Source organism: Poeciliopsis prolifica, unplaced genomic scaffold (assembly GCF_027474105.1).
Source record: "Poeciliopsis prolifica strain line A6 unplaced genomic scaffold, Auburn_PproV2 SCAFFOLD021, whole genome shotgun sequence".
NCBI classification, from domain to species: Eukaryota; Metazoa; Chordata; class Actinopteri; order Cyprinodontiformes; family Poeciliidae; genus Poeciliopsis; species Poeciliopsis prolifica.
In genome coordinates, this window is record NW_026562396.1 from 124931 (window position 1) to 152365 (window position 27435).

Consider the following 27435-nt stretch of genomic DNA (forward strand, 5'->3'; position numbering starts at 1 on the left):
TGTACATGATCTACAAAGTGTTTAAAAACTGGGTAAATATTTCTGATGCTTTTTTAAAGGTTAAACAGTGGTCAGATGTCAAGCAAGTAAATTAAAAACACACAAAGGTGATCTTTTAGGTACTTTTAATAAGATTGACAGAACACAGGTTTCTAGTTTTTTTTTTTTTTTTTTATACAAAAAGGGAAGAAAACAAACTTAACAGGTGTTCACAGCATGCAAATGTTTCTATTATACATAAAAAAAAATTTACAGGCCTTTTGGTTAAACAAAGTTATACAATGAATGTATTAGAGGAAAAAAGTACATTTTACACTTTGAAGTTCAGATTCCTTGTAATGTTTATACAGCTTGGTGCAAAAACAATGCCTTTTCTTCAGTCAAAATCAGCCTAGAAAGAAGAGGGAGTGGGGAAAAGGGAGGCATTGCAAAGACGTAGTTAAATTTCAAATATGGATTGAAAGTAATACACAAATACAAACATGTCAAGTCTTTTCATAAATTCTGAACTTCTATGTGTGCTAAATCTGGATAATGATATCCAAAATATTTCACTGCCACAACAGTGTAGCGGTTGTAGTTAGAAGTTGAAAATTCAAATATCCTAGTCTGAAAAAAACTGGAACACTGTTGGATATCCTACTGGAAAAGTGGATGCAACAGAAACTACCTCCTGTTATGACCTGTAAGGCCACATTTCAATGTGGCTTCTCCTCACAACAAGAAAAATATGGTGGAATCATGTAAAGGACCTATAAGAGTGTCTGAAATCAGTATTACATGTCAACTCTGAAATTGAAAGTGGTGTTTGCTGTAATAAAGTCACATAAGTCTGTCTTTCTAAATTAGGTCATGCTTCTAAATCACAAAATACATTGCATATAGAAAATATCCAGGATAGAAAACGTGTTATATTTTGCAGTCTAACACAAAACATGTTAATAGCAGCAATAAAACTCCAAAGCCCTTAAACAGAACTTTAAAATTTCAGCACTCTTTTTCAGTAGCAACAGTTCTCAGTAAACAGCTGAGAAGTGAGGCTGCTTGACCTTTGGAAATTAATATTTACTCGTGAAACTATAAAAAGAATTCTACCTCATCAACAGTCTTGTGGGTTGGTGTTTCAAGTGATTATTGGATGGGAAAGGTCTGGATTGCTGTCACACCAGACCAAATAATCTTATAATAAATGTTCCCTGAAAAGGACACTGACTGTATGTTGATATTTTCCCTAAATCCAGTATATACCTTGAAGTATTCATGTTGCCCTTCCAAAGATACAAGTTCCCAGTTATGTTTGCACTAATGCTATCAAAATGGGAGGGACTTCAACTCAGTACTGTTAAAAATCTCATTCTTGCACAGTCCCTGCAGTCATAATATTTTGGATTAAACATCACAAATTTTCAAAGCAAACATATTTCTAAGCTTGCAATTTACAACAAACGTTGTTAACCAACCATTCAGTCTGCAGAGGTAATCAAACCAATAAATCCAGAAAGTTATCGAATTGTGAAAAACTTACCAATTTAGCGGTATCGATCTCTGTGATCTCTGTGTCGTTCCCGCTCTCGTGAACGCTCCCTGTCCTTCTCTTCGCTCCAGGAACGTTCTCTGTATCTTCGAGATCCTCCTGTGCTGTCCCTGTCATAAGTGTCGCCTCGTTCTCGTTCTCTGTACCGTTCTCTGTCACGCTCATGGTCTCTGTCACGTCCTCTGTCCCTTTCTCTTTCTCTGGAATGACGGCTTGGTCTGAAAAGTGAAGTGATTTGGGTGATAAGGACTGAGAGGATAGAATGGCTGCTATTAAGAAAAAGCTGCTAATACAATTATAAATACACACTTGCAGCCATAGTCTCCTTGGATTGAGACTAAGCAATCTTTGAGTGAGGTGACAAGTGCTTGACAGTTTTTATCTCTGCACACTCTAGATTGCTTAATGATGGCAATAGCACTTAATAGCGTTTCCATGGCTGTATTCAGGTTTCCTGCAATGACACAAAGAAGACAGGTTAAGGACATTAGGCTTATTAAAATGTCATATTCAGTGCTGGTGTAAACACACCACTTTATTTCCAATTCTTTCTAAAAAGTTTTACAAAAAGGCTCAATGTACCAGGAACAAACTGTCCAAAATTAAAACACTGCTGCAAATAACCATTTAGTTTTTTTTTTTTTTTTTTTTTTTTACTGAAACTTTTCCTGGATAAGTGCTTATGTGTAAATACCTTATCTTTTCAAAACTCCAGTCATAGCAGGTGGTTGCTCATGCTGTGTAAGGTTCTGCCTGTTTAAGGAGCATTTTCCTTTCCACTGTCACTATGTGCATGCTCCATATAAAAAACTGCTGGAAACTTAACAGCTCAATGGAATTGGCTGAGTTTTCTTAGAAGTAGGATCAAGTTGATGCATGACATTGACTGGATCTGTCTGTATGACTCGACTGAATTGACTTGTTTTGTCAAAGTCCCTTTAGACCATATTTTGTTTTGATTTGCCATTATAAAAATAAATCAAATTTCAACTTTTTAAAATTAATTCAATCAAAACTAGTCCTAAATTCTGCATTAGTTTTGAAATTAAGAGAGACATGCATATGGAGTTTGCTTAAGAAAAAGAAACACCTTTCGAGTCTTAACTTTTGTAATTTTGAAGCATGAAAAATGTCTACTAAAGAAATATTTTAGAGGAAACAGCGGAGGTGGTTGTCAAATTGAAAAGACGTGTTCTTTTTTTTTTTGGTCCTAATGGCTTTCAGTATTTTTAAGATTTGTTTGCTTTTTACTTCTAAATTTGACCATCTGTTTTTACCAGCTGTAGCTCCTGAAATAGCCTTGGTGATTGCACTGCTGGCAATTGCTCTGTTTCTGTTCATCATCTCCTCAAAATCTCCATCTTCACTTTGCGATGTTTGTCTGGAAAAACAGGATAATTTTTAAGACTCACGTTACGTCATTGAATCAAACCAATTATACATTCATGGTATTCCTTTGACTATTGTTTGTTAATATAAGCTTAGAAATTTTTAATTTGTAATGACACCACAAACATTCCCTCACTTACTTTTGATCTCTATACGACTTGCTGCTGTGCCCGTCTTGTGTCAAGTTGAAGAAAGGAGGATTTAGATGCAGACCCGGAGATGGCTGTCCAGGGATTTGTGCAGGATGTGGAGGAAACATATGAGGTGGCATGAGGGGAGGGACCGGTGGTGCCATGTGTGGAAACAGAGGAGGTGGCTGTCCAAGAAAACTGGGTGGTGAAGGAAACATGTTTGCAAACGGATGTGATGGGAAAACTGCTGGAGGGGCAGGGAGAGCACTGGATTCTTGTGATGATAGTGCAGTGGGAGTTTTTTCCGTAAAATCCGAGTCCTTTGAACCCGAACCAGCACGTACGGGTATGCCTGTGAAAAATATGTCCAGTTAAAATCAACAGTCATTCTGAATTAGGTATGCATTATCTGGATTTGCTGCTGCAGATCTTACGTTGGTTTGCAATGTCTTCAAACACAGAGAGGTTCTGCTGAGTGGCAAAGCGACAATCTATCTTTTCTCCATTAATATGGCATAGTGGCATTTTTTCCAGCAATATTTTTAATGACTCTTCTGTGGTTACGACCACTTCTGCATAGCTGAAACACGAGAAACAATAAGGTGAGTTATGCTAAATTAAACATGCAATTTTATAAAATCTTACATTTGTAATATTTTCTCCATAATTATTAAAATGTATGTTTTTTTTAATATTCACCCTCTCGACTGGCCATTAACTTTATTTTCAGCAAATCTGATGTCTGCTATGTCTTTAACACCGAGTCGCTGGGCCAAGCTTGTGAGGTCCTTGTCTGATGTCCACTGTGAGGAGGAGCAGGTTTGGAGGGAGGGAATAACAGGAGGATAGAAGGGATAAAGTCATTTTAAGACTTGTATGGGAAATATTACACTAATAAATAAATGACAATAAAAATAGAGTAGTATAAATCTAGAGATGAAAATTGTGTATACATTTTTACACAGTAAATATTTATTCTTACAAACTATTAGGTATTTATTTGAACATGTGTCCATGTCAAGTCATTAACCAGACATTACAAACTGGTTGTTAAAACAAAGCATTTTTACAGGTGTTTCCCACTTAACCATATATCTCATTAAAAACAGATACTTTGTATCTAATGAGGATTAAAATTTTTAAATAGTTGTTAAAAACAAAGTTTAAGAATTAACAATTTATGGTAATGGAAAAAAAACAATGTTGGAAAGGTTACGTATAGAAAATGCTGAGCAATTCCCAAAATGTGGTACAATTATTTTAAAAGCTAAATAAATAATACAATAAAAAAAATTTAAAAGCTTTACAAGTTTTTGCGTGAATTAAGAGCAAGAGCTGTGACTGCATAGATTATCTTTGTAGATATGCAGAGCTCAGACCAAAAAACCAGTTAAATGGTGTTAAAACTCATCTTTTTTTTGATTAGAGCTTGAACTGCTGAATTATTTTAAGATGTCAGTTTATTGTTTTATTCTGTATTATTGTTTGACAAATTATGGAACACTGCTCAGCATTTGCACTTGTTCTTAAATGTACCACGTAAATAAATCTGACATTGGCATCGGTCTTTGGGTAAGGACCGCTGAAATTCTGCATACTTGCTGAAAAATAAGGTGACTTTCATTTGCTCACAGGAAGTTAGTATGCGCTATTCATTTTTGTTTTTCAGTTGAATTTTCTCTGTTGGCCTATTTTCTAAAATAAAATATGTGTATTTAATTGTAAAGCAAAGAACAAAGGGAATTCATCCACTATTTTTCAAGATAACCAGACACAACTTTGATAAGAAGAGAATGGTACTTACCCAGGGAAAATTCCCAACATATATAGATAGTTTTCTGGTCATCTTTTGTTTTTTGTGTTTTTTCTCTTCAGTCGTTTTACCACCTTCTGAAGCCTTCTTGGTGGAAGCTGTTTTACTTGAAACCTTGTCTTTATCAACCGTTCCCATTAGAACAGCATCAAAAAGTTCATTTGCTTCAGCAATTTTATCCAAATCCTGTGTGGGATGAAACACAATAAGTGAATTCCATTACCGTTTGTTTTCTACATCTCAAAATTCATAGAATATAAACACAGAAAACTGCTGTGCCAGCACATGACAGAGCAAGCTGCCCTTCAAGAAGCTATTATTTTACGGCTATTCAATTAAGCTACAGTGAAAACTCATCCATTTCTACAAACATCAAACAGAGCATCAAGCCATAAACAAACTGTGTTTCTGTGGTGAAGGGGTAGGGACACTAAGAACTTATATGACATGAGTTTAAAAAAACCAACATATAAAACTATAAAGTTGTATAAATCTGATAAAATGACTATGTTTGTTTAAGATGTACCAGATGACAGCAAGATAAACATGGATGGGCTGGAGCTCATTTTGTTTTTTCTTTAATTGATCTCAGATCAAGACAATTTCCATGGTTCATGGTAATTAGCACAAATGATCTTTTTAGTTTGTACTTTAGTATATTCTGTTGCTCTCGATGTAATAATACAGCCATATTTACAATGCAGAAACCTCTTTCTTTTACAGTAGGAATGTATAGTGTTAGAGAAAACATGCAATGACTACATCAGTGGTGGTAAATTCACATTTTCCTTACGACTTGCTTGCTCCTTTGTCATTTTTGTGCATTTAATCACTGTCTAACTTTTAGCAACTTGAGCACTGCTATCTGGGTTTGAGATGTGAGCGTCAATTGCAGTCAGACTCCAATAAAAAGGCTTAATTTAGAATAGAAAAAGACCTTATTGTCCCAAAGCAGGACATTTCAAAAATATGTTGCTTCTGCAAATCATACATTTCTGGTATTTCAAAAATAATAGCCAACAAACACTGCATTGCAAACAGTGTAATGTGGTTTTATTTCAGAACAAACCGATATTGTGATTGCGAAATAATTGTGACATTCTGTCCAGCCCGCTCTTAACTTAGAGTCAAAGTGCAACCTCAATTGACCTTCCAAGAAACACACTCGGAGTCAAATCAAGCATGATGAATATTTATTTTTGGTTTATTCTAAACTCTTGTCAATTCTCTAAAGGAGTTGAGTCGCCATGGCTGCTGTGATTCTGGCCCTGGAACATTTATATTTACAATAACATTGTGATCATGAGAGAACCATATGTGATTGTGTGCTAGAAACACTAGCACATAATCCCGCTTCTCGACGTAAATAGAAAATATAAAAATACTGATTTGCGCAGATCGGAGTATTCCAGTTGCCTAAGGTGTTCAGAGATTTGTTCCATGTGATTTTGTTTTCAGTTAACTGATTTGAATCATGGAAACACTCATTACAACGGTAATAAATTAATACACTTGGAAACCAGGAGCTTTTCCTTTAAAAAGGAGTCCTTATAGTGGACTTACCTCATCGCTTGGATACAGGTCACTGTACAGGTCTACTTGGTCATTTTTGGAGCTGCTCGGTCCTGCTGCAGATCGTGCAGCAGACATTCTGTCGGACTCGGACGCCGACCTTCTGCCAACTCTAGCTTGTTTACCCTGCTTTTTTTTTTTAGACCAGCTTCGTTCTCACAGAGACGCTCTGTTAAATTAACGATTCATTCATCCAACAGGTGTCCCTGTTTCACTAAAGAACTGAACACACGGCGTTAACGCCTCGTTTTGTTAGCTTACGGTTGGTAACGTTCCAAGCAGTGTTTGCGAAAACAGAAGGGCAGGTAGAATTCGACACTAAAAAACAAGAAAAACGATGAACCAGTTTAAGGAATTATACGTTAAACATCTACCTGCACATGCACACACGTTTATATTCAGGCTATTGCATGCTCGCCTGCTCGGCTAATGCTTTTTTTTTTTCAATCGATGAAAATACAAGCCCATAAAGGAAAGTTGCCGGCGGGGAACAAAATATACAGTTTGGTTCCTACGTCTAAATTCACCCTAGGCTTACTTACGTAGGGACTTTGTAAATCACCACTAATTCACAAAATAAACAATATATCTTATCTATTTAATTTTGGGAACAAAACGAAATTTTGTCTACCTCGTTTCCTAGCAACGACGAGGCCTATTGGATTTTTTTTTGTATCTCGTCGGCTGGTTTGTTAGGGCGCACAGGTGGTGACGTGAACGCGTTCGATTGTGTAATTTTTTTTATAAAACATCAGGCAGAAACGTTCGTACAGCGAGGAAGGGCAGCTTGTTAGCAAGGCTGTCAAGGAAGGTTCCTAAAATGTTGTCTTCAGTTGTCGCAAAAAGAGTGAGTTGTCCGGTTAATAACTATTTCGCGCGTGTCGGTTGAAATCTCACTTCTGATGCTAAGGTCATCCAAAAATATTCGAGTCAAGTGTTTAATTAACAAAAGTTCTATTTTGAAGCACGAGTCTGGGTTTCTAAAGATGCCACGTCAAACTTGTTAATATTTCTGTTGTAGTTGAACGTTTTCTGTTAGATCATTGTTGTACAACCGAACAGCTGTTGTTGACGTTACACAATTCCAGTCTGCTATTTTCCGGCATGGTTTTTGTTTTTCCAATAACGTCTAATTTACAATACAAATAGGTCAATTTGACATGCATTTCATGCAGTCAATCTCACTTATTCAATTGCATGCTAATGCATGCTGTAACATTCAGATTGAGGCACATATCATTCATTGCAAACCTAACTACAGCACTGTACCAGGTCTAACTATGTTGATCATGCTATTATGGTAATTTGTTTTTAAAAAAATGCATGGAGTGATTCACTTTGCAGTAGATGAAAGCAGAAACCTTTGAATCAAAAACGTATCATATTCATGAGGACATAACTAAATTGCTTTTGCTGTATGTCAGTTGGTAACAGGAATGTGCCAGGCAGTTTGGAGACCAGCCTTCACTGGGACCGTATCATCTCGAGGTTACAAAGGAGAGGCTCCTGATGACAACAAAGCTGACCTAATAGAGATCCCTCTGCCACCCTGGGTGGAGAAAACAGATGAGCCCATTGACATCAAGAGACGACGGCTTCTTTATGAGAGTCGCAAAAGGGGGATGTTGGAGAACTGCATACTGCTCAGGTTGTTACACACTTTTTTGTTTGTTGTGTTGTTTGGTTCGCCCTATTTTATTTTACGTTTGGTTGTTTGTTTTGCTGTAATCTTTAAAGATTGATATATTTTTGATTGTTTATGGTTTTATGTAGCTGCCATTTCACATTGACAGTGTAAAGAAATTACAGTATAATTGTATGCATTTTGTTTAATTTTTAAGACAAGAAACATGTTCTTGTGTCTCTTGCAGCCTTTTTGCAAAGCGGTACCTGAACACAATGACTGACATCCAGCTGCAGCAGTATGACAGATTGATTAATGAACCGAGCAATGACTGGGACATCTACTACTGGGCAACAGGTGAAAAATCAGTTTTTCACCTGTATTTTTATTTCAAATTTTTTTTTTTCCCCTTTCTGACCAATGGAAATTGTAATCATAAAGACGTTGAAATATTACACTACATGCATTTTTTTAAACAAATATTTGGTCATTATTTTCTGCATTATAAATTACACCAATTGTATTTTTGATCTCAATTTAGGTCAACCTATTTATGAAGCTGAGTGACATTCTGCCTCCTAATCATAACAAAATAGTTCTGACCAATCTACTGTGCTTAGTTATTATTTGAGTGATATGAGCACATTCCCTACAGACGTTTCAAAGAAGAGTGTGGAACGTCTTATGACAGACGCCTCCATTGGGTAAATTATGAAAGTACACTGTCATACTCGGTAAACTCTTAACTTCCTTCTGAGATGGAAGTTGGTCTCATTGTATGCAGAGTGCAGGACGTTTCACAAGATCTAGAGACAGACAACTGAGTGAAAGAAGTGTTGCTCATGAAAACATACAGTTGCAGTAGTGCTGCTTAATATAGAGAGGATGATTTTGATTAACTCAGCTGTTTCTAAAGCTTCTGTTTCTATTTCTTTGTCACAATGCTCCCAACTCTCTTAGTGTACACTGTGTGGACAGCAATCACAGAGAAGCCAAGAGGCCAAATAGATTATGTGCTTGTAAAATTTGCATATGCGTCTCTTAGAATATGATGTTCTTGTAAATATTGCAACCAAGCACTGCTTTGCTATCACAGTGTTACACATTTTTATGGCTGTCGTCTTCTTTTATTATTATTTTTTCTTTACAGAAGCCCAGCCCACACCTGAAGTGTACCAAGGGGAAGTTATGGAAATGTTGAAAGAATTCACAAAAAACAAAAACCATGAACAGAGATTGGATGCACCCAGCTTGGAGTACCTGGAAAAAGAAGCCCAGTGAGGTCCTTGAAAGTGCTTATTTAAACAGTTAAACTGAAGAAAAAAAAATAAAAGAAAAACTGAAGTGTAGTGAATGATGCTGGGAATACATGTCACTATCGATTAGTTTTCATCATATAATTTAATATTAAATGGGGTGCTTCACTCTGATCTGCTTTGTAGATGATCGTCACTAGAAGATCAATTCAAGATGAGATGAACATCTGTTAATGAGACTGAGGATTCTCCTCATCAGCAGAATGACATGGATCTGAATATCTGTATTATAAGTATGACTTTTTTTAAGTGTATGTTTAACCTGCTATTTGGATGAGATACCCATTAAAAATATAAAATATACATAATTATGATCTGACTCTGGCAGTTGATGGCATTATGAGGTATTTAATAAACGTTTTTCTGCTCATGTTGTGTGAATCATGATATGCTTCCTTCACTGCATGAGTGGATCACATGACAGGAGGGTGCTTTGATTGACAGAATGCGCACTGGACGCGTTGCATAATGAAGGTTGTACCACCTGCATTGCCATGTTCAGACACCAGATGGCAGCAGATCACCTTTATTTCTTTGTTTTAGGCACCTACTGATCTTGGGTGAGAATGGATCTCCAATATAAATATTTCAGTGCCTTATTTCTTAAAAACATGATGAAAATATTACTGCGTAATAAACATGGGAATTTTACATCTGAATAATCCAAAGAACCTTGTTTTTCCATCTACAAGTACATCCTGTTCCCTTATAGAAATAATAAAATAAAGTCACCCTTTTAAATTCATGGTCTGTTTTGTAAAATGTATAATAGCACCACAAGTTAAGCTAAACCTCTTACTCATTAAAACCTACAACACAGGGCATTATTCTATTACTCTGTTTTTCCTCCTTCACCACAAGATCAGCATGTGGAGTACAGAGAATGTTTCTTGTCCTACTGTGTGTCATGTTGGCTCATTGGAACCATGTACTGATTGCAGAAGGGAGATGCCCTCTGGCCACAAGATGTGCACAGAATTTCAAAACAGATGACAAGCTGGCTTGTGTACCTCCACAGAATTGTAATGTAGCATGATCCTAAGTCAAGGTGTTACAAGCTGGCGTCAATCGTTGGTTCATTCATATTTTATTGCTCAATCTTTCTGCAAAACAACATACAATGAGTAGGACGACCTTCGTTTTTTTTTTTTTCAGGGGTTTTTTCTTTCTCTCAGCCTCTCTTAAAATAGACCTGAGATGATGTCAGAAGGGTTCCCCTCTGTGTTATATTTGCTCTTCAGCCATCTGTCTCTCAGTTAATCTTAGTCAATGTTGGAAATTTACCAGTCGGTTTACCAGAAGTACATCATACTTATGCAAATTGAGCCACTTTAAGGATCTGAAGTGAATGATTTTTCTTGTCCCTCTATGTGTCCTTTTATTCTACATCTGTTGCAAACTCTTTGCTCAGGGGTTGTCTGAAAGAGTGAACACAACTAATGTTATGAGGAGAAAAGTTAGTCAACACTTTCACATTTGATCATTTACATAATTTATTGCATGTTTTTATTTTTACTTCATGCACAACTAACGTCTTAAAATCTCAAAGCAACAATTTGTGCACCAGCAAAAACTGCACAGATTGTGCAAATTGTTTAGTCATTTTGCATACTTATAGAGCATGTTTTGTCACAATTGCGAACCAAAAAACATGAATAATTTAAATAACTAATAAAAATCCAAAACTAAATAAAATTCAGGTTTTCATTCCAGTGCTTTTAAGAGAGAATAGGTCATTTTAAAGTAAACGTTTCTAACAAAGAGGAAAAAAAAAAAATTCGAGTCAACCCCACTAAAACAGAAGCAACTATAAATGGATGATGACGTACATGACTATTTTGAAGCTGATTTTTCTCTATAGCAACACCTGGACAACAAAGACTGTTCTTGATTTTAAAAAGTAGTAGTGATATAAATATGTCAAATGAGTCTTTTGGTGCTCATTGGTTAAAATAGAAGACAGATATAAGCAATATAAGATAAAAAAAGAAACAGAAAGCAAATGTGGGTGAACTCTGGAGATAAAAACAGGTAGGGAGGATGGATTTTCTCTTTCTCATCCAAAATCTTTAACGTGTGTGTAAATGTGTCCTATATTTTATATTTGTCTTATACAAATATAAAATATGTTTAAAAACACCATAAACACATGAGGTTTCTGCTTTGATGCTCACTGATTTTGATACTTTGTTGTAGCACTTTGTGATTCAGTTTCTTACAAATCTCACAAAACCTTAGCTGTGTTATGGTCTGATTAAACCAAATTTGAACGTTCTTAGGTATAATCACAGTATGTTTTATGTTTTGCACATGAACAACCCAATTCTTTATGGAACTAACTCCACACTGAAACAGCGGTGGCAGCATCCCACTCAGGATTTACTTTAAAATTGAGGATTTTGTCCAGGTGGATGAAGTTATGAACTGCCCCAGATAGCAGTCAGCCAAGATCTTCAGGTGTCTGCGAGAAAGCTGAAGATGATTGCAAAATATCTTCTGCTGACTTGCTGAAGACATTTCAGCAAGAAAGCTGAAATGAAGAGAGATTTCAATGTAGTGCATCACTGTGAGTCCAAGGTGCTTTCCCATCAAGAAAACAACTCTATGACAGATAAATGTAGGTTTTGAGTAGTCTATCCAGAGGGCAAATTAAATAGCACTGAACAAATTTTATTGGATTTGGAGAACTTTTGCAAAGTAGATTGGGAAACATTCACGTCAAGAAGTAGAATGCTAAAAAAAGATAAAAAAGGTGCTTCAGGTAAGTGTAAGTTTAAGAGTTTGGACACTTTTGCCACCAAGTTTTGAATGAATTATTATTATTATTTTTTCATTTTATGGAGAAATTCCGCTATATCAATTGCACAGTAACACACAAAGGAAAACACACACAAAGAGAACAATAGCAATGTGAAATTTAACAGTAAGGTCAGACATACAATGTAAGAAAACCAACACAGCTATGGAAAATAGCAGATGCAGATTCTCAGAAGATTAAAAAAACAATGCAAACTACATTATTAGTTTTCAGGGGTTTTTTTAAAACATTTTCCTAGTTACATACATTTTTATAGTTGAGTTTTATTGGAAAGATTTCATTATTTTTGCAAAAACCTTTTGAAATGATTTATTATAGTGTCATTTTGTTTAAAAATGTAATATAAAATATAAATGTCCTTAGAGAAGTCCACTTTGTAAGTGGGCCATGCATATTCCTATTTTTAATAATTAAAGGACAATAGTTGAACATCCTCCACATTGGTTGTAAAAAAAAAAGAAAAAAAAGAGAGACGAGGAAAAGGATTCCACCTTATGAGCCCACATGCAGGGGAGGCACAATTCCTGTCTTTCTTGCTCTGAGGCTTGTTGAGAGTGTTTATTCAAGTTTCCCACGCACACCCACTGTGCCTATCTGTAGCCCAGCGCTCCTGTCATCCTCTGGTGCTGCATCCTGTGTCGTGACAGCTCTCAGTTTTATCCTTGGCGCTGCAGTCACCCTGGAGTTTCAGACTCACGTGCGTTCACCTTTTTTCACCACCAGCAGCATCCATGTCCCTTCATCTTCTTCTCGCAAGCCTGCTGGAGCTTTCTACGCTGACGATCACGTATCAAAATTGCTCTCAATAGCGAGAGGCATCAGACCAGATGAGTTGGTAAATGAAACACTTCCTGGCAGTATACCAAGCACCACTTTCTCCAAGATGATGTCTCACTTTGAAGTTGTATTGAAACTCAAAGTGTAGGCGGTTAGAGAGTGTTGTTTTCCCAATTAGATTTGTGCAACAACTCAAAAAAGAGACAACACATGGCAGCTTTTAAAGGAGAGGAAAATGAAAGCTAAATGTGCTAAAATTTTGAATCTGTGGAAGACATCTTCAGCATGTTGAGTTGAAATTTTTCTTACAGAATAGGACATTGGATGTAGTCAAGAGCGATGCATGGAAACTACGCAGGTATGACTTAATAATATGTTGCATCAGCAAACAAGAAGTAGACTGGATATATGTACAAATCAGCGAATAAGAAACACTCTGGAAAAGCTGGAAGCAAAGGTGTTAAATACGCACAGGCAATCAGGTTGCTTCGACACTGTTTCTGACAGTTCTCACTCCTCCTCTGTTCTACAATGACATTTTTCTTCTCAAGCTAAACTTAGGCGTTAATAAGCTTATAAATCTAAGTTGCATTCTAGCTGTTAATAATAATAATAACAATAATAATAATAGTAATAAACATTTTCAAAACTGTAGCAATTTATTGTAATTTAATACTTTAGGTTACGGGTTGACATTTTGTTTTGATTTAATATATGTGTAATCATATTAAGTAATTTAAGTACTCTGTACAACATTTCTGCACATTTCTCACTGTGTGGGTCGTGTTTTTTGGACGGTGGAAAGAAGCCCGAGAGAGAACCCACTCAAGCACCGGGCGAACATACAAACTTTCTTTAGCAGGTAAACATCAAATAATGTTCTACTTGCAGATGTAAATCATTTCAGAAAACAGTTGTTACCACATTTTACATGCTGTTGCTTGTTTTCTGAGGCTTGATATTCACTTCAGTTTTTCACATAAATTTTACACAACTTACCAACTTTAAAGCTTCATCTGACTTGATAGTAGAACCACTCAAATGAATCTTTATAATAAATGTCTTCTATTAAAAAAAGGCACTTTTAAAAGAAATGTATATCAATACCAGACCAGAAGAATATTTGTTTTATATACACATTTATATTATTATTTACACTGTACAGATTTCAAAAAAATAAATGGCTGATATTTAACATTGTGCACCCCACAGATGAGTAACTACAATGAGAGAGGGAAGTGAAAGAGAGGAGTTAGTGGCAGACAGACATCAACAACCCCAATAAATGTTTTCTTTTTTTTTCTTCTTCTTTTTTACATACAGGACACGTCACAATTATCTGTACATTATGTAAATAAAAATGTTGCTGGTTAACCTCTCTTTGATTCCAGCAGTTCCTAAAGAGAATGCCCTAAAACAGAAACATGAGATTGTCCAGTAAACATTTTGGTGTGATTGACTGACCACGTGGAGAGTGTAGGAAGAAGAATTTCAGCTTGATTTCTAAGAAGAAAATAAAATAAAATAAAAACAATTATTATCATAATGACACCCTGGTTTACTGCTATTGAACCAGATATTTACATAGATGGTATAAAAAGACATAATTATTTATTTTTTCACTGAGAAACATTGACTATTCTATTGTTGTTTTAGATCAGTGGGGATTGCCAAAACTGTGCATCTTTTGTAAATACCAGATTAATGAGCATGATGCGTTTTTGAGAAGCTTTGAAAATTGATTTTAATTTAGAACATTTCATGTTCCAAGACTAGAATGAATTTAAACAATTTGGAAAACTTCAGAATACAATGTTATGGCTAAAGATGGTAAAGAAAATAAAACAAAAAAACTATTTAAAAAAAACCATCCACCATTTTTATATTTGGTAAAAGGAACTTTTTTTGATAATCCTAACTGACCTAAAACACAGTGAGAAGAAAAAGTTGTCCTTTTTGCGCAGTGTATGTCAATATCTGGTTTCCACCACGTCTTCACCCAATATATAAACAGCATTGACTAAACTGACATCCTCATAACCTTTGAATTTGAATGATTTTTTATCAGTATTTAAAGTAATCCCCTTCTCAACACACAAGAGCTTCAAACACAGCTTTTATTGCTGCTTATTTCTTGAGGCTCAACACTGCGATGGCCTGAGACTTAGTTAACATCAATGATGATTCTGATTATCTCCCAACTCACCCCTTTTTAAACCCCCCACCTTCCTGACAAACTGAGTGCGAGCGCATATGGTGAAGAGCAGGGTGTGGCAGAGTTTACAAGGCACACAGAGCACGCTTTGTGCCAGGAAGCATGTGTGCACAATGGGGGCATTTTGGTGGCGCGCCAGCTGAGATGTTAAGGAGACGCCATTTGAGTGAGACAGAATCAGATAGTCAGTGCGCTGGACATTCCAGAATGCCGGAAGCTGCTTTGGTCTAAACAAAAACTCTGGATTATGATAGTCCGGGTAAGGATGTTTAATCTCAAGACTCTTGGCTTCTTTTTAAGAGTTTTAACCCTCAAGCCAAACCAGACACAATGGAATAACCCTGGTGTGAAGAGAGGTTTGCTCCAGCATTGTTGTTAACAAGTGCTGTGATGCTTACAAAAAACCGACAATCTTTAAGAAAACCAAAACAACAACACTTGTCTTTGTACATCTGAATCTATACAGGATTAAAAAACAGTAAACAATGCCGATCAGCATCAAAATGGCAAACTCTAGCTCATTGTAGATGCACATAGAGAGTAAAAAGTCCAAATATCAACACGCGCACAAAGTGCAGACACACATACACACCTCCAGAAGACAAACACAAACTGTGGAATGTAAAAGTACTTCCCTCAGATTTTATTAGTCCTATTTGTTTTCATTCACGTGATCAATACATGTCTAAGTGGGATGTGATGGAGGTCATTCTCAGGCAGTAAAACAAACACTCAGGAAGCTGACCTGTACTTCAATCAGACCCCAGCCCAACATAAAATCAGCTCTAACTAAGTCTAGGCACTGCAGTTCTCAGTGCTTGACAAGCACAGTGTAGGTTTTCATTTACTGGAATGTGTAATTACGTCACAATTTACACTCTGGCCATTTTCTTCTTATTTCTTTTCTTTAAGTTCAGATAAATTTTCAAAACAAGTTAAGTAAAGGGTAAAAGTACAGGCTTATTTTGATTCTTTAGGATAAGGGTTCAGTTCAACATCAGGAGTAAGGAACAAAAAAAAGGACTTTGAGTCAGTTTTCTCTGTCAGGAACACATTTTTATTCCATTGGATGGATTCAATAATCATTTTTTTTATTTTAGCATCAGCTTTCCTGAGATTATGTACTAACTTTCTTGCATGATTACTTTATGACCTGTGTACTTCTTCCTTTCCCATTTCAATTTAGAATATTACATTTTTCATCCCTTTGTGTATTTGTTGCTTTACACTGGCAGTGTTTTTGTATTTAAATGCAATGTACATAAATAACACATTTTATGACACTAAGGTTCTTTTATTTATTTATTCATGTTTTTTTAAATTCAGCCCTTAAAAAAATATCTTGTAAAAAAAAATATTTGATTTCTGCCATCATTTGTTTCAACGTTATACCCAAAGGATCCACTGACAAGCAAACAAAAATTCCCATACGATTTAGGTTTTGCACTCTTTACTAAGACATCTCTTAACATTATTATGATGTGAAACTGAAGTGATTTAGACCATTGCAATAATATTTTTCAACAGATCATATCAGGCACATAGAGCATTTTACCACTAACTGAAACCCCACTAAAGATGTATAAACAGCCTTCAAATAAATTAGTTTTTATTGCAGTGACAGAATTTAATGCATTTTGTGCATTCAGTTGGGGGGGGAAGTAAAATTTTTGAAGAAACATAAAATAAAAAATACACACCGTCGTGACTCTTTCAGTCACTTTCCAACATAGTAAACTGAGGAAAATATGCTATTTAGGTGAGGCTGATTTGTGATTTCTAGTGGACAGAAAATGGTTCCAGGCAAATAGATACCTAAATTTGCTCATACAGTTAAGTAATAGCAATTATTGAAATGTTTGAACCAATTTTCAACCAATTGGAACTGTGACAAACATGGTTGGGCAATGGGCAAAATGTATTCAGTTACCACTCATGGTTTGCAGGATGGTTAAGGGAGATTAAATGAATAAATACATTTAAAAAACATGAGAAAATGTTGGTGCTTCAATAAAACATCACTTTATTTCTGATTTGTGGCACTAGTGGGCTCCGGGATGACATGGTAAGGAAATGAATCCTGGACGGCTAGTGTCCGAATAATGAGCTGAACACTCTACTCCTATACAATGTGCCACTCCAAATATTAATTCACTTTAAGGCTTTTTACACATCTTTATCAGGTTGACGGGTGCTGCAAGTTTGTTTCAAACTACCAGTTTGAAATTACAAATTAACTTGACTTCTGTATTCTGCATTCATAATTTGGGTTTCCTTCCAGAGAAATTAGGTGATCATTTCTACTAATTCTATCTTCAGCATCAGGAATGTTTTGTGTACCTCAATAGTTTAAATTTAGCAGCGCAGGTCTAAAATACCCACTCACACATGCACACATTTATCTACACTACCGCACAGTTGGAAGAGACTTTTTGATTATTTTATGTGTTTGGAAGAACAGTTGTTGAACCTATGCCTCCCAAAAAAGAAAGAAAAATCAGAATAATCACTTTACTCCTAAATTTGGTCCAGAGGGATTTCTTTTCTAAGAGAAAAATATTTTCCACACTCACCTTTTCTAACCAGTGTTAAATGTTCATGTTCATACCCCTTTATTTAATTGAAGGACATTGTTTCAGACAACGGCACGTCACCCACATCACACACAGACGACAAAAGGGTTTCAGCCAGGGGAGAATTATTACAGAGGTGGCAGTGAGGAGGGAAATTGATCAAAGAAAACCTAAACGACAGAGTCCACTTCCAGTCCATTTGAAATTCACTCAGTCACTTCTTCTGTGCCGGATTCCTGATTTTTTTTTTAGGCATTTTGAGAATATGGAGGATCAGAGACGAAAATGGAAGGAGTGAAGACATTTGGTGGTGCACGAATCCCACAGGTCACACCCGTTCAAACACAGTCCCTCTTCCTGCCACAGAGGATGATTTGACTATCAGTTTGATTCATTTTTGGCTGGTAGTTTGCATCCATGGGCAGCAAGAGCCTCTGCTCTGATGGCAGACTCTGGGACAGGCCGATACCGACATGACGGAAGAAAAGATTGAGAGATCTCAGGAAATAAATGGTATAAAAAGAGGGCACAAGGGAGCTAAGACATCAAAGACATTTTTAGGTTCAGACGAACCAATGTGAAGGAGTCAGGTGGCAATCAGAACTCGACAAGAGGGCGCAATTTTCGGGCAGGTTCACAAGGACTGAGGGCGAGGAATATCAAAGAGGCCTGAGAACAAAGAGGTGACACATGGTCCACAGCCCAACACTGCTTTTAGGGGGGAAAGGGATGTGTGCTGAGAGGCTCACGTTGACTTCTCAGAGGAGGAGGTTGGGGAGAGGGATAGGGGTCTTGGTGTTTGACTGGTAACACTTTAGGCTGTTTGGCTGCTGGGCCCCTCAGGCTTTGAGAGAGTGCCACTGGGCCACGGTGTTACGAGGATGACTTATCATGTCTTTCCAGTGTTTTACCTCTGCGGGTCCACTCTTCCATGAAAGATAAATCTGGGAGACAAGAAAATAAATATCTACTTTATTATCACATAAAAACTGGTGTTATTCATAAAGAGCAATCTCAAAACCAGTTGGACATTTGGTTAAGACCGTTTAAAAAAAAACTTCTTAGGGGGAGCCCTTTACTACAACTCCTGCAAATCTAAAAAGCTGATATTATCATGATGAATCTTTGGGTAAGACTTAATGAGAATACATTTTCTCTAAATGTTTTCTCTTGTACTTAAAGCTTATTACTGAGTATGCATATAAGTAGGAAATGTACTGTAATTGCTGGATGTTTGAAGATAATTTATGTTGTTAAGACTAGTTAGGACATATACCACCTGCAGTGACAATGGATATAATTGGTACCACGTATCCAAGCTGTGCAGAAAGAGTTTATTCTGTGTTTGTGTGAGGTAATGCAGCTTTTCTTTGCTGTATTTCTAACATGTTGCATAAATTCCCTTTATTTCAGGTGTCACTTTATTGTTTTTTATTAAAAATAAAGGAATAGCATCAAAATCACTGCACTTTAATGCTTTCCTAAGCACTTCTTTTTTCCATTTCTTCTATTAGCATAGAAATGCCTGAATGTTTATGACAGCAACTGTCCACAGATTTAAATAAAGCATTTGTTTCTAACTTAGAGTTTTCCTCTTGTTTCCACATGACATGAAGGGAAGAAGATGCCCTCGTTCCAGTAGGGGTCAGTAGAGACTGGTTAATTCATCAGATGCTAATGGTCTGTCAGAGTCAGAGAAACACAGAGGAAAAGAAGAAGGGGCAGGAAGAGGCGTGAAAGAGAGAGGAAGGAGATACCTTTCCAATGACATCATTGCGACTGAGTCTGTCCTTGTCCATGACGGTGATAATTATGGTGGTCTCCCTCAACACGTGGGCCGGCACGTCAAAGGGAAAGGACTCGTTAAAAACAGGGTTCAGGCAGCGTTTCATTACCACCGTCTTCTTCTTCTCCACACGTTTGTCTTTGTGCATCAACCACACTTTTACATATGGGTCTAAGAAAGACAAAACATTCCACATTTACAATGGCGGCCCAAGGCTTCTGATGAATCATATTTTGTTTCTTTTTCCAAAGACAACAAAAAAAAAAATGTAATTTCCATTTGGAAACAGTGACTCTGAAGAAGTGCTTACATAAATGAGAATAACAGACAAAGAAGCATTGATACCAGAAGTGCCTCCAATGTCCATGGCTTTGAGGTTGCGTGCTTTGATGATGCTCACAGTGATGGTGTTGGCTGTGGGATTATAGCACAGAGACACTAGGAGATCCCCTCGACTTCCCTGTGAAAAATAGAACATCATACAGAACAACAACAGCATGAAATTGTTTACTTTTTATCCTTCTTTATTTGTTGTTGTTGTTTTTTATTTTTCTCCCCTCTGTTCCTGCTGTGCATTCATGTTCCTGTTTCAGGTTGTCTGTATAGTCTCCGTCTACCTGTCAGCCTCTCCGTATTTTCCTCCCTCCCCTCTCCCGTCGTTATGCTGCCACATCTCCCCTGGGAGCATCACAGCAGCCAGAAATGACATCACACATTCTACCCCATCTTCTTCCTCCGTCCTTTCTTCTTCACCTCCCTCTTTTCTCTTCCTCTCTGAGCTTTGCCCCCCGACTTACACTGCCATCGCTGCACGGTTTCAGCTCCTTCCAGAAAGTCTGCATGTTGGCCAGGTCCAGCTTATTGAGGGGGATGGACACCTCCCCGATGGGGTCGTTCCTGCTGAATCGGTCGTAGTCAAGAACCTGCAGGTAGAGAGTCCTCTGAACCACCTTTTCATAGGGGAAGCCTGAGAAACAGAATGACAAGGAGCAACCATTCACACAATGCAAAGACATGAGCAACATGTGGCGGCTCGGCGACTTACCTTCAAATAAAAATGTTTCATTCCAGTGAGGGTTTAGATTCTTCCTCTTCACTTTAGTCTCCAATTTGTGCTTCTTGTCTGGGAGCAGGTAGATTTTCACAAAAGGATCAGATGTGCCTGAAAAATCCTTAGCAGGCAAATCCTGGCCTTTGAGAATTTTGACAGTGAGCGTCGAGTCCTGAAAGCTATATCCAACACTGAACTGGATGCGACCCAGTTTCTCACACACTGGCCCCTCGTGTTCTTCCTCCTCAGAACCTGGTGAGAGCTGAGACATTGGAAACGCACAGTTAAATCATTAAACTTATTCATGTGGTGGAAGCTAATCTGAAAAAAACAAACAAAAAAAAAAAAAAAACAAAACACACACACACAATCTGTAAAGTATTTAAAAGATGTGAATCTGCCATTTATGACAAAGGTGACCCTGACACACTGTAGTATTCGCAGAAATTATATAAGAGTGCAGATTAACAACTAGTTCAAACTTATTTGTTTTTGGTCTTTATATTTAAATATCACCCAAAGATGTATCTGAACTCTTAAAACTTGTTTCATTTATTCATTCCTTTGAAAGTTATTGTTTCCAATATGTAATAGTGAATGCCTTTAGTTGTCGTTCAAGGAAAACACCAGCACAGTATTTCTGTGGGGTTTCATATATAGTACATACCATGACTTGTAAAAAAAAAAATATATGTATATATATATATATATTATGGACTATGAATACATCAGTTTGATGTAAAAGTGGTGCAGTCAACTTGGAAGAGTAATCTGATTCCAGATCTGCAATTTGCAATGAAGAAAACTGGGGAATTTCAATCCAGCTAAATTGAAAACTTCTATTAAATTCAAGCCATTCAAAAGCATTACAGCAAATAGTTCCTTTTGAGAAATTCAAAAACTGGCCTTCAGTGCTAAATGTCATTCCCCACTTCTTTTATCAAAACCTTATCATTACATTTTTTTTCTAACATTGGGATTACTTTTCTTCATCATTTCTTTTCACCGATAAAACCTCAAGGATAAGTACTAAAAACTAAATATCTTAAATTCACGTTGAAGTCAGAAGACAGCACAAAAAGCAAGAAAATTTGAGTTTGTCCAACTTTGCTGTCAGAATGTTTTGAAGCAATTTGTCTCGAGTCATTCAACAACATACTTATTTTCTTGTTAAATAAGTATGTCACTGAAAAATTTATTTTCAGGTTAGTCAGCAAAATTAAGTTTGTGGGCTGTGCAACCAAAACAAATGTTCTCTGCCGATGTCAAACAGCTGATTGTTCTACTGTATTGGTGTGTTGGGCATTCTGGCATGCACAGTATGCCCGAGCTGATCCCACAAGCTTTCATTCAGGTTGAGCAGATTGCTGCAGGAAGGCTGTTCCATCTTGTCCATTCCCAATATCTGATCAGAAACCATTGCAGACAAACTTAAATTTAAACTACTTTCTTAGCCAAAATACTTCATTTGGAAGTATTGCTGAGAATATAACAGCATAGTTAGACTTCAACAGATTTTATGCAAGGTGCTGACAACAGTACAGCACAACACCTCCTAGCTAACAGCTGTCCTGTTTGCTGCTGTCTCAACTTGTAATCTGTGAACAATAAAAAGGAATCTCATAGGTGGCTCATTTTTTCAGTGAAATATTCAGTGAAAGAGGCTTCTGGTTTGCTTCTGCTTCTGACTATCTTGGTGTTTAAGAAAGGAAATATATGATTGCCACTTGTTGCAAAATTACATCTTTATATCTCTCCATATTAAGAGTACCTTCAGTAATGACAAGCCCTGTTTTGCCAGGGAGAGAGAGGTATGCTGTCCCACAGCCACCAAAAACATTTTGACGTTGGTAGAAAGAACTGAGCCAAGTTTTTCACTGAGACTATCCACACTCAACTCTGCAGCTAAATACACAGATGTGGAACAATTTGAAAACAAAAATGAACAGGCAGTCCACAAACTTCATCATAGACAATTTACTGCCCATTTAGAAACAGGTGGCATGCCAACGTCAGAAAGCTGGTCTTCACAGCACACACATTGTGTTCATTATGATTGAAAAACACACCTTAAAGTCTGAACAACTGTGAGGAAATGAGAGACTAAATAGCTGTTGCTAAATAGACTGAAGAATGGGTGATGCTGTTGGTCAAGGGAAAAGCAAAGAAATTGGGGCTGGAAAGTTTATTGTGGTTGGGAGGAGGGGGGGTTACTCAGGAAGACATTTGAAAACTTTAATATGCAATTGTGAAGTTACTTCTCTCTTTTTTTCATTGTCATGTGGAGATTTATTGTCCATAATCAGTTTGATCACTTTTAATTATGTGGTCCTCCACCCAACAGCTGGCCTAAATTAGGTTTTCTACATTTGAGCACTCTCCAGTCATTCATGTGGCCCTCCCATCTGTTACAGTTTTTCAAAACACTCTCTAGGCAGTAAGCATGGGCTGCTTGCCGACAAAAAGGAATAGGATTGTTTTTGAAAATTTATTGCTTCAAAGTGATTGTAATTTTCTGTCAAATATTTATCTCACACTCAAAATGCTACAAAAATGCTAAAAGATGTCAGAGACAGTGAATAGGATTGACCATTTATTTATTTCATTTTTTTTTTACCTTGTGTCACTGTAAAAAGAGCAACACATCAAAAAGGTAAAATATTTTGTGCACTAAGCATTTGAAGGCTGTTGCTGAGTGAGAGTGTTTATTCTATTCTATATTGTTTCTTAAAATTGTGTACAACAATGAAAATATGATAACAATCATGTTATATCTGCAACAAGATAATAATCTAAAGGCAAATCAATTAAACTGACGAACATTTTTTACATATATAGCGTGAAACCATGCTGTAATTTATGTGAAGTTTATCATGTAGTTAAAACCTCACACCAGTCGATACCACCGTACTCTTATGCCCCAAAATACTATGCCATAAAATCAGAAGCTATTTAATTGTTTAACTCCTATGCACTTCTTTCAAAATCTGGAAAAGGGAAAGTCTGGCGCAGCCCACTGGTGTTTCCATTTGCTTTCTCTGTTTTTCTGTTAAAAACCAACAAAATATAGAGTTTCATTGTAAATACTTTGATAGCTTAATTTCATAGACAATAAGACTGGGAAACCATAAGGAAGAATACATAAAATGTCTTGATTACTGCAGATTTTGTTTTAATCTTCTTTTTGCTCTCACTGACTGGGAGAAAGGCAATTTAGTTGGAACTAAGAACTTAAAATATCTGTCAATAAAGTACTTGCAAATGAAGAATTTGAGATAGTGATTTGGTCTTGAAGATGAACAAAATAATCTGAATCTGTGTTGAGTGTGGTTTGGTAACACACACACAAAGAAATAAAACTTAAAGGACTCCATAAAACCAATCATTGTTATGTTTATGTTATTAATTTTTCCAAAAAAAGTTGAATATTACAAACTTAGGTTTAAAAAGCATATTTAATCCTCTGCAGACGTGCAACTGAAGGACAACATTGCGGAGAAGACACTCCGTACTCGCCATGGCTCTATGAGCATCACACAAAATGAAAGCTTTTGTCAGCCCTCCAGCCATCCTATCCCAACACCTATCACCTGAGACGCTTCAGATGGTTCGACGTATATACAAAGTGACATCCCATGACTTTTCACACTCACTTTTTCTCTGCGGAATAAAACCTGTGTGTATATATAGGCACTTTTTTCTGTTTCCCACAACAGAAAAAAGTCACTCAGAAGGGATCAAAAGTGCAAGAGGAGAATATTTTTAGCTTCAAAGGAGCTTTCCATAGACGCCTTTGGCAAAACTGCCCAACACAAGCATTATCATTAACAGCTGCCAGCGTGAATTTTACAGAATCCCCATGAAACCCCCGTAATTGCAAAGTACTTGCACCCATCTCTGCCATATTCTCACAGCACCCACGTCACCGCATGTTCCTTCACAGCTAATTACGAAGCCTCTCTGAAGAAGGGACATGCCCGCCTCCCCCTCCCTGCTCTTTCTTCAGGAGGATGATTATTGCACATCTGAGTTAACACAGAAAACTCCACGGCAGAAGCAAACTGTAATGCTCCACAGGTGGGAGAGACGAGTGGGTTGAAGACAGTTCCATCTGAGAGAATGGAAGATGAAACACCTTTTGTACAACTTTCCCTCTAAAGCATGGGCCTACATCTCCACAAACAGAATATATTATTCACTAAAACGTATGGCAGCTCTATGTGGCTTTGGTGTAATGCTATTAAATATAAAAGTAAATAAACTTAGTGATCAGCCAACTGATGGCCTTAACATTAAATGTCTATTATACATCCATACATTTATTTGTTTTTAAAGTTTTCAGTGATCAATTTCTTCCTGAGCCAAATCTCCTTGTAATGTTTTAGAGTGTTTTGGATCAATATTTGGTCAGGCTTTCTAAAAGTTCTCAAGATCTTTCTTAAGATTTTACCTGATTTTCATCACCAATGTGTGTCCAGCATCTGCCTGATCTGTTTTTTAAACCACTTATTTCGGATTTACGAATCAATCATACACAATTGCCCTTAAAACAAACAAATAAAAAACATCGTCAAGCTCTCCTTTCGTACTGAAAATAGATGATAAAAAATAGAGTATATAAAATGGAGATTTTAAGATCAGCTGCTTCAAAAATAAACAGGAAACTCTCAATTGTGCACTCCAGCAAAATTTCATGAATAACCTGTTCATTTATATGGAATTATTCAAACATGACTTTATCAGGGGGTACATATGAAAGCATGCTACGCTTTTTAGATTTTATTTGTAATAAAAGATGATTAACTATCAGAATAATTTCCCTTCCACATCATAAATATGCAGTACTTTGTGATGGCATCTCACAAAACATTTCTGAAAAAATACATTGAAGTTTGTGGTTGTAGCATAATAAAGTGAAAAAGGGGTGTGTACACTTTAGCAAGGCAGTTAGGGTTATGCTGACAGTTACCATAAGCACGTCACTGGTGACCGAGTTGGCTAAGTCTGTGACAGAAGAGTTGGCTTCGTGGTTCTGCCCCTGGCGACGTCCTGTTTCATCTGGGGTCTGACCTCTGGGACTGCTGCCTGGTTTGTTTCCTGGAGTTCTGGTAAAGTGCACACAAAATAGACATATCCTTAAAGAGACGCCAATATTGGTCTATTGGCTAGAACCCTTTTGTCACATTCTTCTAAGTTCTTTATGTGTTTTTGTTGATGCACACTTTTAGATGTAAAAGTGAAAACGTAGATTTGACAGCAAAATTGCACAGTTTTACAACTTAATCACTTTTATGTCCAATATTAAATTCAAACACTTTGGTCATAATTATCAAAATGACATTGGTTTATTGTGCAATAGATGGTGTATACCCTGGAGAGGTCATCTTTGAATCACACAAAACAATAAACCATGTCTTTTCACACTCAGTCAATTTAAAGCCATGCATTTATTAATTAAACTTCCATGCATTGACATGAGGCTGTAATGCATCTGATGAAAAAGAAAAACACATACACAAAAAAAGAAAACTGCATAGAAGAGATTCAAACCAAAGACCTATTGGCAATGAAGCAAGAACTAATGCAATGTGAAAGAGAAAAAAATGTGACTTCATTAAATAAAATATTGTAAGTCTTTTCAGTTGAAAGAATGAATCACAGTGTGAAGACTTTAAAAATGTTTGCCTGTGGAAAACAGAAACTCACTTTGTTTTGTCTGCAAACACCAGGACTTTGCAATTAAGAAGAAGAATCAAGGTATACCAGAATACTGAGGAAAAAGTGAAGTAAAAGATCTGCTAAAACTCGAGGGACTAATCAGCACAACAAATTGATGTGAGACCGAGACATCAATGGAAACCCTTAAAAACACACAAAACAGACTAAGAGATAAATTAAGGTAAGAGTAAGACATAGATAGAATCCAACAAGCAGAACCAAATTTAGTTTGATTAAAGAGTCAGATGTTTTAAAGCCAAGAAAAGGAAGAGATCTGATATGTTTCATGGGCACACAGAACAGAGACGATGGAGCGGGAGGGGCAAGAGACAGACAGGGATTTTGTTACAAAGAGACAAGCAGAAGTAGAGCGACACTGAATGAGGAAGAGAAAGGATGCGGCGTGGAAGAGAAAAGAATGGATTCGTCACTCTGCGTAGATTTCCTGTGATCTGCAGGTCAGAGCGCAAACAATGCGGGAATGACTCAATTCGAATCGCAAGCTCTCTGTTTCATGGCACTGTCAAATACAGCTTTCCTCAGCAAGTGTCTATTAATGTAGACATCTGAAACAATGCGGAATCTTTTCTTCAGCAGGTCAGCATGATGCTAATTTTAGTTTCTAATATCAGGCCCTAACACTTCAAGGGACAGCGTGCGTCCCAAAAATAACTACAAACATGCCACTATTTGCCTTTGCCTTAACTTTGTGATAATTTTGGTCATTTCATATTTGACTTTTTCAACCAATTATTAATATGATATGCGATATGACATATGATATGTAATATTATACATAATATTATATACAATACTATATGTTACATTATTATGGAATGCAATACCCAAAAACTTTTCTAAGTCTTTGTGCCAGATGCCCAAACTCCCCTCAGAAAACTAAATAAGAACTCCTTATGACCATTAGTACAGCAAATATTCACAAGGATATTATCTATTGATGGCTTTTATAGCTGATGCTTTGAAGTGAATCAGAAGAGCTGACTCCCATCTCCTGAGAGCTGGCTCCCCACTATTTTTCCTTTAGTTGTTTGTGGCTCATCCCAGCTAATAACATAACTTTGCTTTCATTTGCAGCATGGCTGCCTTGTGGACAATCA

At 36.7% G+C, this 27435-nt stretch overlaps 3 protein-coding genes across 7 annotated transcripts in view; 1 reads left to right on the forward strand and 2 right to left on the reverse strand.

Annotated features, from left to right (window-relative positions):
• Positions 1 to 105: 105 nt before the first annotated feature.
• On the reverse strand, positions 106 to 6998 carry LOC129369645 (cleavage and polyadenylation specificity factor subunit 7-like). Its single transcript, XM_055045193.1, has 10 exons — positions 6982 to 6998; positions 6431 to 6757; positions 4859 to 5053; positions 3754 to 3857; positions 3489 to 3634; positions 3064 to 3406; positions 2812 to 2915; positions 1844 to 1988; positions 1526 to 1752; positions 106 to 391 (listed from the first exon to the last, which is right to left on the reverse strand). The coding sequence occupies exons 2-9, from the start codon at positions 6515 to 6517 to the stop codon at positions 1530 to 1532; spliced, it is 1347 nt and encodes a 448-aa protein (XP_054901168.1). The 5' UTR covers positions 6518 to 6757; positions 6982 to 6998; the 3' UTR covers positions 106 to 391; positions 1526 to 1529.
• A 144-nt stretch (positions 6999 to 7142) lies between these two features.
• sdhaf2 (succinate dehydrogenase complex assembly factor 2) lies at positions 7143 to 9749 on the forward strand. 2 transcript variants are annotated; one of them, XM_055045195.1, is made up of 5 exons: positions 7143 to 7286; positions 7864 to 8087; positions 8311 to 8420; positions 9214 to 9340; positions 9506 to 9749. In XM_055045195.1, exons 1-5 carry the CDS (start codon positions 7260 to 7262, stop codon positions 9507 to 9509), a joined length of 492 nt encoding a protein of 163 aa, XP_054901170.1. In that variant the 5' UTR covers positions 7143 to 7259; the 3' UTR covers positions 9510 to 9749. The 2 variants fall into 2 exon arrangements, with proteins under 2 accessions (XP_054901170.1, XP_054901169.1); XM_055045194.1 differs by having other exon boundaries at positions 7144 to 7286; positions 9214 to 9345.
• Positions 9750 to 14086: 4337 nt separating this feature from the next.
• syt7b (synaptotagmin VIIb) overlaps positions 14087 to 27435 on the reverse strand; it is a 107851-nt gene continuing 94502 nt past the window's right edge. For all 4 annotated transcript variants that reach the window (XM_055045191.1, XM_055045192.1, XM_055045190.1 and 1 more), the window contains 6 exons: positions 25569 to 25704; positions 20594 to 20861; positions 20346 to 20515; positions 19894 to 20008; positions 19520 to 19719; positions 14087 to 18706 (listed from right to left, as the gene is read on the reverse strand). In XM_055045191.1, coding sequence (XP_054901166.1) covers positions 18602 to 18706; positions 19520 to 19719; positions 19894 to 20008; positions 20346 to 20515; positions 20594 to 20861; positions 25569 to 25704 — 994 coding nt within the window. In that variant the 3' untranslated portion in view covers positions 14087 to 18601. The remainder of the gene's footprint in view (positions 18707 to 19519; positions 19720 to 19893; positions 20009 to 20345; positions 20516 to 20593; positions 20862 to 25568; positions 25705 to 27435) is intronic.

Coding starts and splice junctions, on each gene's coding strand:
- sdhaf2 (XM_055045195.1), top strand. CDS start 7,260: ATGTTGTCTTCAGTTGTCGCAAAAAGA. Junction 7,287..7,863: donor CTTCAGTTGTCGCAAAAAGA/GTGAGTTGTCCG, acceptor GCTGTATGTCAG/TTGGTAACAGGAATGTGCCA. Junction 8,088..8,310: donor GAGAACTGCATACTGCTCAG/GTTGTTACACAC, acceptor TGTCTCTTGCAG/CCTTTTTGCAAAGCGGTACC.
- LOC129369645 (XM_055045193.1), bottom strand. CDS start 6,517: ATGTCTGCTGCACGATCTGCAGCAGGACCGAGCAGCTCCAAAAATGAC. Junction 3,858..4,858: donor ATGTTGGGAATTTTCCCTGG/GTAAGTACCATT, acceptor TCCTCCTCACAG/TGGACATCAGACAAGGACCT. Junction 3,635..3,753: donor GTTAATGGCCAGTCGAGAGG/GTGAATATTAAA, acceptor CTCGTGTTTCAG/CTATGCAGAAGTGGTCGTAA.